At 31.5% G+C, this 14,342-nt stretch overlaps 1 protein-coding gene across 1 annotated transcript in view; it reads right to left on the reverse strand.

Moving 5' to 3' along the window:
* The window catches only part of LRRIQ1 (leucine rich repeats and IQ motif containing 1), a 189,557-nt gene that overhangs the window by 169,406 nt on the left and 5,809 nt on the right, over positions 1-14,342 (reverse strand). The window contains 5 exon segments of the mRNA XM_030819891.1: positions 253-1,887; positions 4,951-5,025; positions 8,984-9,207; positions 10,348-10,465; positions 11,684-11,775. Coding sequence (XP_030675751.1) covers positions 253-1,887; positions 4,951-5,025; positions 8,984-9,207; positions 10,348-10,465; positions 11,684-11,775 — 2,144 coding nt within the window.

The following is a 14,342-nucleotide window of genomic DNA, read 5'->3' on the forward strand; positions in this document are numbered from 1 at the left end:
TGAACATAGGCTTCAAGATATTAAAACATATAAATCAAAGCTTTTTATACAGTGTCACTTAGGGAAGATGCCTCGAACAATTTTAGTTGAGATGTATCCCCTCCCAAATGGGGTAATATTTCATTCATAACTTTATTAAACAAGAGAGACAATTCTTGTATACAAAATATTTCTTTTTCTAAGATCTGAAAAGTTACATTTTAAAGAGCTAATTGTAATTAAATATAAAAATTATTATAAAATTAGAAATACCTGCTGTAGAGTATCCCAAGGGCCACATCGAAGAATTTCCAGTTTATCCAAAGCGGGTGTCATGTTGGCTAGGCATTTCACAGGTCTCTTTCTTCTAACAATTTTCTTTTGTTGATTTTGCTTGAAAATTTCAAGCCAAGGTTTAAATGATTTTATCCAGGCTAGTCTTTTTTCTTCAATAGAATATAGAAGGGTTGACTCTGATACAGAGCAGGTCATGCTTTCAGGTTCAGGTCCATTTTCATGGCATTTTTCTGAAATTTTTCTAATCTCAGATTTAAGAGCGTTTAGTTCTTTAGATACCATGGAGCTTTCTGCATTATAGTCACTCAAGTCTTCACAAGGAGCATGTCTACCTAACACATAATCTTGGTCATTTCTTTTGCCTTCTATATCTATCATGGTATCAGTTGTGTTAAAAATCACAACGCCTCTATTCCAAGCATTGTCTTTTGGGTTGTCCTCAATTTCTTTGGATTTTGAATAAATTTCTTTTTCTTCTAATATTACGTTTTCTCCTACATCTTCGGAATTTTCTGATGTTAGTGAGAGTGATTTTTGTTTCACTGAAATAACTAAAGTATCCTTATCTTTATATAATAATCCATTCTGTTCTTGTATCTCTTCTTTTTCTACTTTTTGTATCTTTTTCTGTGGATTATCTTTGATTATTTTCTGTGCCTCATTGGTTTTCACCTCATTGATTTCTTGGTTATGTCCTAATATTATCTGGGTTTTTTGTCCTGTATTCTCATTTATGACATGTTTCACGATTTCTTCTTTTTGTGCATCAGACTTTAATTCTTGCAGCAGAAACTGTTCTTTCAGATTTCCTTTTAGATCAGAGTTTCCCAATTCAGTTTTGTTATCTATATTTTCATATTTTCTTTCTTGCTTGGCCAATTCTTCTGAACATTGTTTTTTTGCTAGGTTTTCATTTTTTTCTTCCATTTTAAAATCTGCCAGAATTGTTTGGCTTGATATAGACTCTTTTAATTTTACTTGTATTGATTCTTTTAATATAGTCTGTCTCTCTACATTTTCTTTCATATTTGATTCCTCAACCAGCCAAAGGAGAACATCTTCCTGCTTCTTTGAATTTTCATGCACTAGATTTTTGGCTATATCACCCTTATCATTTGAAATATCTTCAAGACTTGAATGTTTGTTATTATATCCTCTCTTCTTTAATGCACTACTTATTATTAGCTGTTGGCTTGCATCTTCTCTTAATATTATTTTTTCCTTTCTTATTAGTTCCTCTCTTTCTTGTTTCACAATATTCTTTTTTTCTTCATATTCTTTTTCTCTCCTTTTCCTTTCCCCTTCCTTTTGCTTTTTTCTCTCTTCTTTTATCCTTTGTTCCTCCTCTAATCTTTTTTGATTTTCTTCCTCCTTCTGCCGTATTTTTGCTTCCTTTTCCTTCCACTCTTTTGCTTTCCTTTTCTTACTTTCAATTTGCTCTTTAATAATTGGGCCATATTTTTGATAGGCTACAAATGCTTTATATTTAGCTTGAATTTTAACAGCTGCATTATTCTGCTGTTTTAACAAACAATTTTTTTCTTTTTCTTGTTGGTCTTTAAATCTTGTTCTTTCTTCTTCCATTTGTAAATGCAATTTTCTAATATACTCCTAAAACAAAGTAAGATACATGGTAGTCAGCATAAACTAAACATGAGATGTTACTAAAATGTCATCTGAAGTGTGGATTGAAAACAAATACTAAAACTGAAGTCTTAATAAAGTTTCTATAAAATTTATTTAGAGAAACTAAAGTCATTTATATTAAAGTATATTACTTTTTTAATATTTAGGAGATTGAATCATGTGGATAAGTTGATACTCTAATGTTATATGTATTCTAAGCCACCCGAATATAAATTGAAGATTTCCTTGAAGATAGAAAGCATATAAAATCAGAAAGACACAGAATAAGCAAACAAACAACAACAAAAGGGAAACCACAGGCTAAAAACCATGTAGAAGAAAAGGATTTCAAACTTTCTGGAATAAGAGTTCTGATAAAGAAGACTCAGAGCTAGTATTGAGACTGCAAAAACAGGAATTATTTTGTGAAACTTATGATACCAAGAAAGCCAGATAGTCCCTACATACAAACAATATATAGAACCAGCCTACTCACATAACTTATCCCTTCTCAATGATCAAAATAGTTGATAACCACATACTACTGCATTTAATGAAATATTTAGAGTTAGGCGAGAAAATATTATTTTTACTAGAGTCCTAAACCAAAAGTAAGCAGATCAACAAAATTGAGCAAATATCTAAGGGAAACTAACAAAAAGGATATGAGACTATATTTTAATCAGCAGAAGGAAGAACCAATTTCTGAGAAAATCGAACTATTCAATAAATAAACTATATAAAAATTTAAAGATATTTTAGAAAAAATAAGCAGGAATAACCTCATATTTCAAGTATTCAAATAAAAATGACTCACTTAAACCAATAATCAAAATAGAATGGCTGGACAGCTGATTACTTAAAAAAAAACTTCAAAATTAGATGTTTTCCTCAAACAACAAATAATAACAAAGATAAAAATTATATGTCAGAGGTAAAGAAGATTAACGCAGAAACTCCAACACATGACTAGTAGGAGTTCCTCAATAAAGAACTGAGAAAAACTGAAGGGAAGAAAATAATAGAAAAATACGTTTTCATAAAAACAACAACAAAAAGCAATGGGAGAAAGATCGAACACTGCATGCACACATACACAACACACTTAGACAGATGCTAGCAATATTTCAGAACTCTGGGGAATGTAAGCTGTTAGTTATACTGTGCTCCTTTTTAGATAATGTGTCTTTTTTGCTCTGGAAGCTTCCAACACTTTATTTTTCCTTTGTCTTGAATTTGAATAGTACCATTTAATTCCAAAGTGTGATCTTCTTTGTATCTCTCCTCCTTGGGAATTGTGTATCATATTTGAAAGTAGGGGTTATTTTCAGTGTTATGTACTGCCATATCTTAAACACTCAGAGAAGTGCCTGACCTAGTAGAAAACCAGTAAATATGTGTGGATGAATGTATAAAGTGAAAAATCCTAAAGCTTCAAAAGAATGTAACGGAAAGGTATCAAATTTGCCATCATAGATAGCATAGGCAAAAATAAATAAATATGCAATGAAGTCATATCTTTACATTGTTAAAAGTGGTAATAAACCTGTATTCTACGCCCAAAGAAACTGACCATTCATTTTTGAAAGAAAACTAAAAATATTTTCAAATATGCAAACAAATATTGAGAAAATCTAGCATCCAAAAATGTTTTTTGACAAGTATTTAAGTGTATACTCTAGGAAATTAAAAATTGAGTCCAGAAATTGGAATAAGAGTCAGGATTCAAAGAGCACTAATAAAGAAACCATTATCATTGAATACTTAGTTTTTTGAATCATCTTCTTTCTTCAATCATTTTACTTAAAGAAGGCTATTTGTTTTACTGTTACTCCTTTTTATGTAATGCGTCTTTTATCCTCCAGATGCTTCTAAGACTTTATTTTTCCTTTGTTTTGAACTTCAATAATTGTACTATTTATTCCAAGGTGGCATTTTCTTTGTATTTATCCTACTTGGAAATTATTTTTCATCTTTGAATATGCTGGTTGATTTTTAAAAAACAAATTGAAACCTTTTTAACCATTATCTCTTTACCTCATTGCTTCTGCCCCATTCTCTCTCTCCTCTCCTTTTAAGATATGATACAAATTTTATATCTTTTCACCATGTATCACATATTTCTTGTGCTCTTTTCCTCTTTTCTCATTTTTTTTCTTCCCAGTGCTTTAATTTGGATATTTTCTACTGAACTGTCTCATTTCACTAATGGTCTCATCTGCTATGTCCAATCAAATTCACCCACTGAATTTTAATTTTATATATTGAATTTTTTAAACTCTAGAATGTAGAGTTGGTACTTCATTATAGATGCTATTTTTCTTTTCACATCACCTGTTTAAGTATTTTGCTACTGGATGATAATTATAGGTATTTTAACAGCTCTACTATACTTAACTTTTGGATTATCTACAGGTGAGCTATTATCGTCTTTTTCTTGTCACTTGTCATTCATATGACTCTATCTCTTTACATGCTTAACCAGCTTTTTAACTTGACAATGTGTAGTAGACACCTACTTTTGCAGGAGCAGGTTTATATAAATTTAAAAAAGATTTGAAAGGAATACAAAAAAGGATAATGTTTAGCTAAATAACAGGATTATGGGAGATATCTACTTTAAATTTGTAATTACTTAAAATAATTGTATATAAAAACTCCGGAGTAAATAAAAACTAAAACTTCATCAATAATGTATCATCAGAATAATCTTATATTCAGAACAAAATTAATTGTGTTTAGGAAAAAGAGTAAGCTTTCATAACAATCTTTGAACATAAAGAAATATTCAAAATGGTACATTTCATCAAACCTTAAAAGAAATGTTAGAATTACAATTTTATATGGACAACACTCACCAAACCAGCTAACTCATTTTCAAGACATTCTATTTCAAGAAGTGTTTCCGAGGATTAATAAATTTTTAATGCTGTAATAAACTAAAATCTTATACTACTTAGGCAGCATTATCTAAAAATAACCATTTCAAGCATAGTAATTTCAAATAAAGAAAGCTTAATGTGCTAATTAAAAACAACAAATAGATACCTCATGCTGTTTAAACTTTTCTTTCCAAATTTTCTCTTCTTTATAGAGTTCATCATTCATCTTGTCCTGTTCTTGCTGAACATATGATAATAATAAATATGACCATACTCAAATATCAAAAATATTATGTTAATTATATATGATTCTCATAACATATATTTGTAAACAATAGTTAAAGATGACAACCCAACCAATGGCTTTCAATTTTTAGTACTGGGATAACAACCTTTAATCTCAAACTGAAGTGTCACATAAATAATACCTAGGGTTTCCATTCTGAGAACATAAAGAAGTTTGCAACCTGGGAAAGTTGTTGTATTTATTTGAGTGTTTTTATTCACAGAATATAACGTATTGGCTCGAAACACTGTTGGGCATTGTAAAAATTACAATAACGTTTGTAAAATGGGTTTTGTGTTACAATTGTTTCCTCACCATGTCATACCATTTAATTCACATAAATCAGTTCAATAAGTAATGGTTTTCTTTCAATAACTTTTTATCAACACATTCGATAAGACTCCTCAGAATAAACAAAGATCAGTAAAATACAACCCCCTTCTTCAAAAACTCTTCTGATAATGTGAAGACACTATCATAAATTTACACATTACCCAAAATCTAGCAGAATAAGTTTGTTGCAAGAGAAAAATATAAAAAATCATAATGGGCATGATAATTAGATCATGAAAGGTTTTATGCAAAAGACTGTATTTGAAATCACTACGTTTTCAAGAAGAGACACATTTTTGGCACTTATTAAGCATTTTAAGCTAGGAAAATCATTACATCTCTGTTTTTATGAAAATCATCAGTTTACATTAGATAAAATTAAAAGAGAACTAAGGAGACAAGGAGATCGGTGAGCAAATTATATTAGTGTGTTACTGTAAAGGAACACCTGAGGCTAGATAATTCATAAAGAAAAGAGTTTTATTTAATTCATGATTTTGCTGGCTGTACAAGAAGAATGGTGCCTGCATCTGGTTCTGGTGAGGCCTGAGGATGCTTCTACTCATGGTGGAAGAGAAATGGAGCCAGTGTGTCACATGGCAAGAGAGGGAGCAAGAGAGAGAGAGAGGAGAAAGTGCTAAGCTCTTTTAACAGTCAGATGTTGTGGCAACTAATGGAGCAAAAACTCAGTCATTACTATGGGGAGAGCACCAAGCTATTCATGAGGGATCCACCTCCATGACCCAAATACTTCCCACTAGGCCCCACCTCCAACACTGGGGATTCCATGAGATTTTGAGAGGATAAACATCCAAACTGTATCAGAAAGTATGAGAAATGGCCATGTGAGAATCAGTAGGGCCTTCTGTAGATAGGTAGCAAGAGTGAGAACAGATGCAAAGACAACGTAAACATGAAATTACCACAAATTACCAATTCATTAGATATTTTAAAAAGTGGGAAAAGTTCTTTGATCATTATTTCATATGAGCTATGGGAATTTTTGATGAGGTTTAAGCATGGAAGTAACATATTTTAAAATAAATAGTTGTCTGACAGTGCTATGGATAAGTGTGAGAAATGTAAGACCAAAGGTAGGGAGACCAATTAGAGAATATAGTAAATATCCCAAGTTAGACCCTCAGGCAGCTTGAACTACAAAGGAGCTGTAAAGTACATGGATGAGAAGATGGTAATACAATAATTGGAGGGAAGATAGTAATAAAAAAGAAGGAAGAATAAAACATTACCCTCATTTTTCTACCTTGGACTAATGATGATAATATGGCTTATCAAAATTAAGAATCCCAGGGAAGAACAACTCAGAAAGAAAGACAATGCATTCAGTTTTAGATACATAAAGTTCTCTGATTATGTGGTTTTTGCAGGAGAGTTATGTAGTCTACCTTGTTTTGATACAATTGTAGATTTGGTTATCAACAGTCATTTGTTTTAAGCCCCAAGGCATAATAAAGGACACATTAGGGAATTCATTAAGATGAAATTATCAAGAGAGGAGGTATATGGAGTATGAAAAGAAAGGGACAAAAATAGAATCCATGATGTTAGTTCCTACCCAACACTTAGTTTGAACTCTACTCCCCAGTGTTGGTGGTGGGGCCTGGTGGGAGGTGTTTGGATCATGGGAGCAGGTCCCTTATGAAGGTCTTTGACCATCCCCTTGGTGATAAATGAGATTTTGCTCTGAGTCCACATTAGATCTGGTCATTTAAAAGTGTGTGCCACTTTTAAAAATTACCCAGTCTCAGGCATTTTCTTTATAGCAATGCAGGAACAGCCTAATGGAAAACACAAGGACAGAGAGAGAAAATGAAGTCTAAAATGGATATCAATTAGTAATTGCTAAAGATGTGAGAGAATCAAGACAATGGGATCTCACAGAAGTCAAGGGAAAGTAAAATGGTCAACCATCAAATTTTTGCTGGCATAAAATGCTACAGAGGCCAAAATAGCTGAAAGAAACCTGTGAGTATAATACATAGAAGTCATTGGTTATCTTCCTCAAGAACAGTTTCATTCAGTAGTAATGCTGCAAGAAACCTAGCAGGATTAGAATTGGATGAGAAATGAAAAAATTGATATAGTATAAATAACCACTTTTTAAGAAGCCTATCATACACAGCCTTTAAAAAGCCAATCAAAGAACAGCTAAAGAAAAACATAGGAATGATCTCATGATTTTTCTTTTGTTTTAAAGAACAAAAGAACATTTTAAAGAACTAAAAGAACATTTTAGTACAAACCAGCAAATACTACTCCGATAATCTACATTATACTCAATCTATTTTGGGTTTTTTTTTTAAAGCTTTTGATCTCAGAAATGACTATGTCATTCTGGTCTATGGAAAAGAAAACATAACTAAAGGAAAATTAAAGATTCATTTCTTACTATTAGAAAAAGTCATGGCATAACTAGTTCTACAATATTACAATTTATTTTAATGTGTTTATTTTCTTTTTTTTTTTTTTTAAGACAGAGTCTCGCTCTGTCGCCCAGGCTGGAGTGCAGTGGCGCGATCTCGGCTCACTGCAAGGTCTGCCTTCCGGGTTCATGCCATTCTCCTGCCTCAGCATCCTGAGTAGCTGGGACTACACGCACCCGCCACCACGCCTGGCTAATTTTTTGTATTTTCAGTAGAGACAGGGTTTCACCATGTTAGCCAGGATGATCTCGATCTCCTGACCTCGTGATCCGCCTGTCTCGGCCTCCCAAAGTGCTGGGATTACAGGCGTGAGCCACCGTGCCCAGCCTTTAATGTGTTTATTTTCTACATAGTCAAGAAATGAAATGTCCTCAACATGCAGGACTAAAAAATGCTGAACAAGCTAATGTTCTTTATATGCAACACTCAAACCCAGCAAGTTCTGGATAATGTATAAATCAACTTTAATCATGAAAGATAGAGAAGTCTGTCATGCCTGTAACCCAAATATTCTAAGGTTCTGATGACCTGCAAGTAGGGTCCTCAAATCCACCAGTTTCTCAATACTGATATACCACTACCATGACCTGATTGTGTGGATCTCCTAGGGGGAAAACACCACCAACAACACATACGACAGAAATGAAAACAGTACAAAACTTCACACCAAAAAGTTTCCAGTTCAAGAAAGTTGCTTGATTATGAAGCTGGGGCACAGACTGTCCCTAAATGGTTGAACTACTTTTAAATATGTTTTACATGTCATATGCCAGACAACATAGCAAGGTCAATGCATACTCAAGAATTTTTCATTGCTTTTTCCAATGTTTAGAAGCATATAAAGAAAAACAACAATGTATATTGTAAATTTCAGACTATCCACGATGACCCTTGAAATTCATAGACTCCATTGGCCCCTAAGATCAAAAGTGTGTCTGACCTTCCAATGAATTTCAATAAAAACTAATCAAGGAGCTCATATTAAATACTGTTAATTCACAGTCAATTTCTCCCTCTATCAGAGAGTAATTAAAAGTCTTACTATTAAGCTCAAATCTGCACCACAATCCAAATATCAATATTCTTCAGAGGTAGCTACTGATTTTAAAAATACATGAAAAACAAAAGCAAAATACCTTCTGAATATTCTCTAATTTCTTCTTTTCAATTTTAAATTGTTTCATCCAGCAATGTCGCTTTTCTTCTTCTTCTTGAAATTGTTTTTCTTCTCTATCCCTCTGAGCTTTAAGAGTTTCTTTCTCTTTATCTTCTAATTCCTTCTGTTTCTCTTGCCAAGCCTCAAAAGATTGCCTACATTTTTCTTCCACTTCACAGTATCCAAAATTTATATCAGCATCATCTGCACCCATGAAGAAAAATAACAACATTATTTGTAAGATCAAAACTGTCAAAACTAATTCAAACTATAAAAGTAATTTTTTTTAATTTTTTTTAATTTTACTTTAAGTTCTAGGGTACATGTGCACAACGTGCAGGTTTGTTACATATGTATACATGTGCCATATTGGTGTGCTGTACCCATTAACTCGTCATTTACATTAGGTATATCTCCTAATGCTGTCCCTCCCCCCTCCCCCAACCCCATGACAGGCCCTGGTGCGTGATGTTCCCCTTCCTGTGTCCAAGTGTTCTCATTGTTCAGTTCCCACCTATGAGTGAGAACATGCGGTGTTTGGTTTTTTGTCCTTGCAATAGTTTGCTCAGAATGATGGTTTCCAGCTTCATCCATGTCCCTACAAAGGACATGAACTCATCCTTTCTTATGGCTGTGTAGTATTCCATGGTGTATATGTGCCACATTTTCTTAATCCAGTCTATCACTGATGGACATTTGGGTTGGTTCCAAGTCTTTGCTATTGTGAGTAGTGCCGCAATAAACGTGTGCATGTGTTTTATAGCAGCATGATTTATAATCCTTCGGGTATATACCCAGTAATGGGGTGGCTGGATCAAATGGTATTTCTAATTCTAGATCCTTGAGGAATCTTAAAGTAAAAAAAAATGTCAACATATTCCCAAAGTGAGAATATGCAACAATAAAATACATTGTTGAATAGACATAGAAATGTCACTGAAGTGAATAAAGTCACATAAGTTGACTTAAAATATTCCACAAAACTTAATATAAAAATAAAACCCACGTGTGTGTGTGTGTGTGTGTGTGTGTGTGTGCGTGTGTGTGTCATTAAGAAATAGTTAAGAGATAGTTAAGAGATACTAAATAAAGTCAGGCATAGTCAAATCTATTGCAATCAGCTGAACATGTGGAAAAAATATTTAAATCAAGTAAATTTAGAAGGCGTAAAAGTCTATGATGATATGTAATTTAATAAGTATAGCAAAGGCACAATAATCTTCAAACATTGTAATTGCTTTTCTAAATATCAAAATAACAAAAATCAACTGTCCAATTTTTTTTAGATAACTATGATCAATCATATAAAAATTAACAAACATATCATTGAGCAATTTAGTCCACCTGGTAAAACACGTTCATCCACAGGCAAGTCATGAGGACTAGGCTCAGGAACAAAATCAGGACAGGCACAATCGGTTTTACTTCTCATAAATTCTTCTTTTTCTATTTCAGATAATATCTAAGAGGTTAAATGAGTACCAATGATTAAAGAAAATCAAAATAGAGAGTAAAGCTGTCATTTTAATAATACATTAAATATTTATATGTATATACCAAGAATTTTAATGTACTCCAGATTTCTCTCAAATACAAATCTGCAGCACATTGGTAATTATTCTCTTTACAATGAATAAAAAAGTTTTCCCATGCAAGCATTAGTAACCCTCCTTATGTTTTTCAGAACTCTAATAAGTCTTTAATATTATTTAATATTATTCCACAATATTCAATTAAACCATTTGACAATCACTTCAAAATGTTTCTACTAATGTTTTCCTTTTAATATATTTCTATTTTTCTGACTGCAGTGACTGTTCACATACACAAACTTTTTATATATTCTATATGATACAAAAGAGAACTATTCTCTAACCTAAATTATATATACATCATTTATATCAATTATTTTCCATAATTATATTTTCACCATACTTTGGTTAGAAAGATACAGGCTATTTATTCCAAGGAAGTAACAGTATAATAATTTAAAATTAATATTTCAAATTTGAGTATTACAAAAAAAATTCAATAGAGTAAAACATTCAAAAAGAATAAGAGATATATAAGCAATTTTCAAGTTATGTTAAACACATTAGGGAGGAGAAACAGGTAAAAGGAGAGAAAGTTGGACAAAATGAGAGGTAAAAATCAATCTAAGAAGTGAATCTTTAGGAGAGACTTTCTCTTAAATACATTTGTGGGATTTTAACTTAATAAACTGCTAAGGCTCTTCTTATTTTTTAAGTAAGTTTTTCTTTTATTTGTTTCTAAAAACCACTATAAAGTATTGTAAATTTAAATTTTCTATAACGTCTCTGCAGGAACATAGTACATTCCTAAGAAAGAGTAAATAAGAGCATATTCATTATTTTCCTCGGAATTTTTAGACAACCAAATTTGTGTAATATAGTTCTACTATTTTATCTACATTCACATTAAATTGCCAGGTATAAATGGCTCAACCCATCACTTTTAATATTCTTAAAGATTGAAAATTGAGTGTTTTTATATCATATGCTAGAAGAAACCATAAAACCACAGATGATTTGCTTAAAAATAATTAAATTTTTAATATTTAAATCAGGGAACTTAAAATCAGTGAAGTATCAATCTTGTGTAAGAGAGAAAATTTCTAATTGTAATAGTGAATATTTTAAGTCAAATATTGAATATATACCTTAATTAATTGCTCTGAACTTTCTTCATATTCAGTTGATAGTCCTGTCCTTAAATGCATATGATTATTAGAAACTGCTCCATAACTACAGCCTAGAGAAAGAAAAATATATATAACTTCCAATATTAGAGTACAACATCTCAAAATTTCAAACTCTTTCTTAATTTTTAATCTCAAATTCTATCAGGGTATATTGTTGATGAGTAAGAGTAACTCAAAATAACAGAAAAATTATTAAGAATAAATAATAGAGGAAATCTGTTATCTTTATTCTAAAAATAAAAGTAATAAATTTCTGAAGTGCTTTGACTCTATCATTTTCCATATTCTAGTGCCTGAAGTTTATTTCCCAGGCATAAAGAATCATGCCTGGCTTGATACTGCAATGGCACCTTGATTAGAAATCAACAAAAATTCAACTCTATCTGCCACAAACCAGATATGACCTTGCACAACATATTGAAAACATTTTAATAAAAATATTAATTTAAAAATTATAATTATTACCATGTAAATGAAGATGAATTATATTTCTTATTTTATGAGTTGTTGAATTTTATAATTTTTAATTATGTGTGCAGATGTAGTTATGTTTATTTTCTTTCACTCAATTGATATGTTATAACATGGTAATGTTTCCCAATAGCAAACTAACTTTACAGAGGACCATTCTGCTGGCTAACCGATTATTCATACCTATTTTGTCAGATATTATAGATTTTCTTTTAATACCTATTCACTACCTTTCTGGCATGCTTTCCTGTGTGAGAGGTTGAAAAGAAAAAAATGACATCATCCAGATACCTTCACAGCTAGATTTCTGAGAGTGATTTAGTTTATGTTCATAAATATATTTATATAATTCTTTTTTTCATAAATTATTATGTCTAAAGGGAGGCAGGTGATGATATTTTTATTTCTATGAGCCAGAATGTGGTAGAGGGAGCTCGGAGTTGGGAGACAGGAGTGTATAGTAGAGGATTAATGTCTCTGAACTTCTTAAGTATAGCAGACAGCAGCTTCTGATACAGCCCAGTTTTATGATGTATGTGTGGGGTTTGTTCTACACCTTGGATGTTTAGACTAGAGACTGCTTCTTCAGTCTTATTAATAATTCGGTTACTTAGTCTAGTAGATAGTCCCCAAAGATGTTCCTCCCAAAGAATCATACCTACTGGTATACATAACCTGTGTAGTTCCCTCTCACATAGGACATAGGCTGACCCTGCGTGGCCATCAGGATGTGGCAGAAATGACGCGTGATGTCTGAGAAGAGATCATGAGAAGCCCTACGAGGTTCCACTTCGGTCTCTTGGTATTTTGCTGTAGAACACTTCTCAGAATCTACATGATCTGAGGAGCGAATGCCACAGAGAGAGGCTACATGTAGGTGCCTCCAGTTGAAAGCCACATCTGAACTCTCCAGCCAACAGGTGGCATCAATAGCCAGACATTTTAATGAGCTATTTTGGAATTCTAATCCAGTCAAGCCTTCAGATGACTACAGACTTAAATCAACATCTGACTATAAATGCATGAAAAACCCAAGCAAGAACTGTCCAGGTGAGCCCAGTCAACCAACAGAACCAAAAGATACAATAATAAATTATTTTAACTTTCTAACTTTGTTTTACAGCAATAAATATTCAGAACATCTCTCCTTATAAAAATAAACAAAAAATCCTTACTGCCCATAAAGCAGCTAGTGCCCGTTCTCTACAACTGAGAACCCCGATCAATACATCTATATTCATAACACAGCAATAAATATTCAGAACATCTCTCCTTATAAAAATAAACAAAAAAACTTACTGCCTAAAGTAGCTAGAGAGTCTGTTTTCTACAACTGAGAACCCCAATCAATACATCTATATTCATAAATGAAACTAGCTTGTAGTTTCTTTTATCTGTGCTATGCTTGTACAATTTTGATCTGAAATATACAGCTTTTAGAAATAAAGTATTTTTGCTCCTTAATAGGTTATAAGAATTTAGTTGCAACATCTTTCCCAGTTTAGCAACATTTGAGAAATCTCTTTCCACCTCTTTGCCATATTATTGATTTGTTTTCCACTTTTTCAAATAATTTTGATAATTTAAGTTTTCTTGAGAAATCATTAATTTAATTAATTTTAATTTAAACTATCATCCTGTGTAATAATGTAATAAATAATTTAAATTAAATAATTCATATAAGAATGAATACATAATGTAAATTATTAAATTATTACACAGGATGATAATTTAAATTTCAGTAAATTCAAATTTAATAAATAATACATATTAGTAATAATTTAATGAATAATAAACTTATGATAATAAATTTAATTTTAACAATTATTTTAATTTAATAAATTTAATAAATTAAAATAATTAATTTTAATAATTTATATTTAAAATAATTAATTCTACTAATATAAATTTAATAACGTTAAATAATTTAAATAATTAACCATTTTTAAAAATTAATTTAAATTTTCTGGGAAAATTATTTTACTCATTGTGATTGTCAAATATCTTTTATAAGGCTCTGATTTATTTGATCTTGTTAGAGATTAGATTAGAGTCATATACAAGATCTCATAATTTTCTAAACCACTACTGTAACTGTAGTTGTATCTCAATTCATGTGACTAATTTCTACAGTTGTGTTTTCCTT

The sequence above is a fragment of the Nomascus leucogenys genome, chromosome 10, assembly GCF_006542625.1.
Source record: "Nomascus leucogenys isolate Asia chromosome 10, Asia_NLE_v1, whole genome shotgun sequence".
Lineage (NCBI taxonomy): Eukaryota > Metazoa > Chordata > Mammalia > Primates > Hylobatidae > Nomascus > Nomascus leucogenys.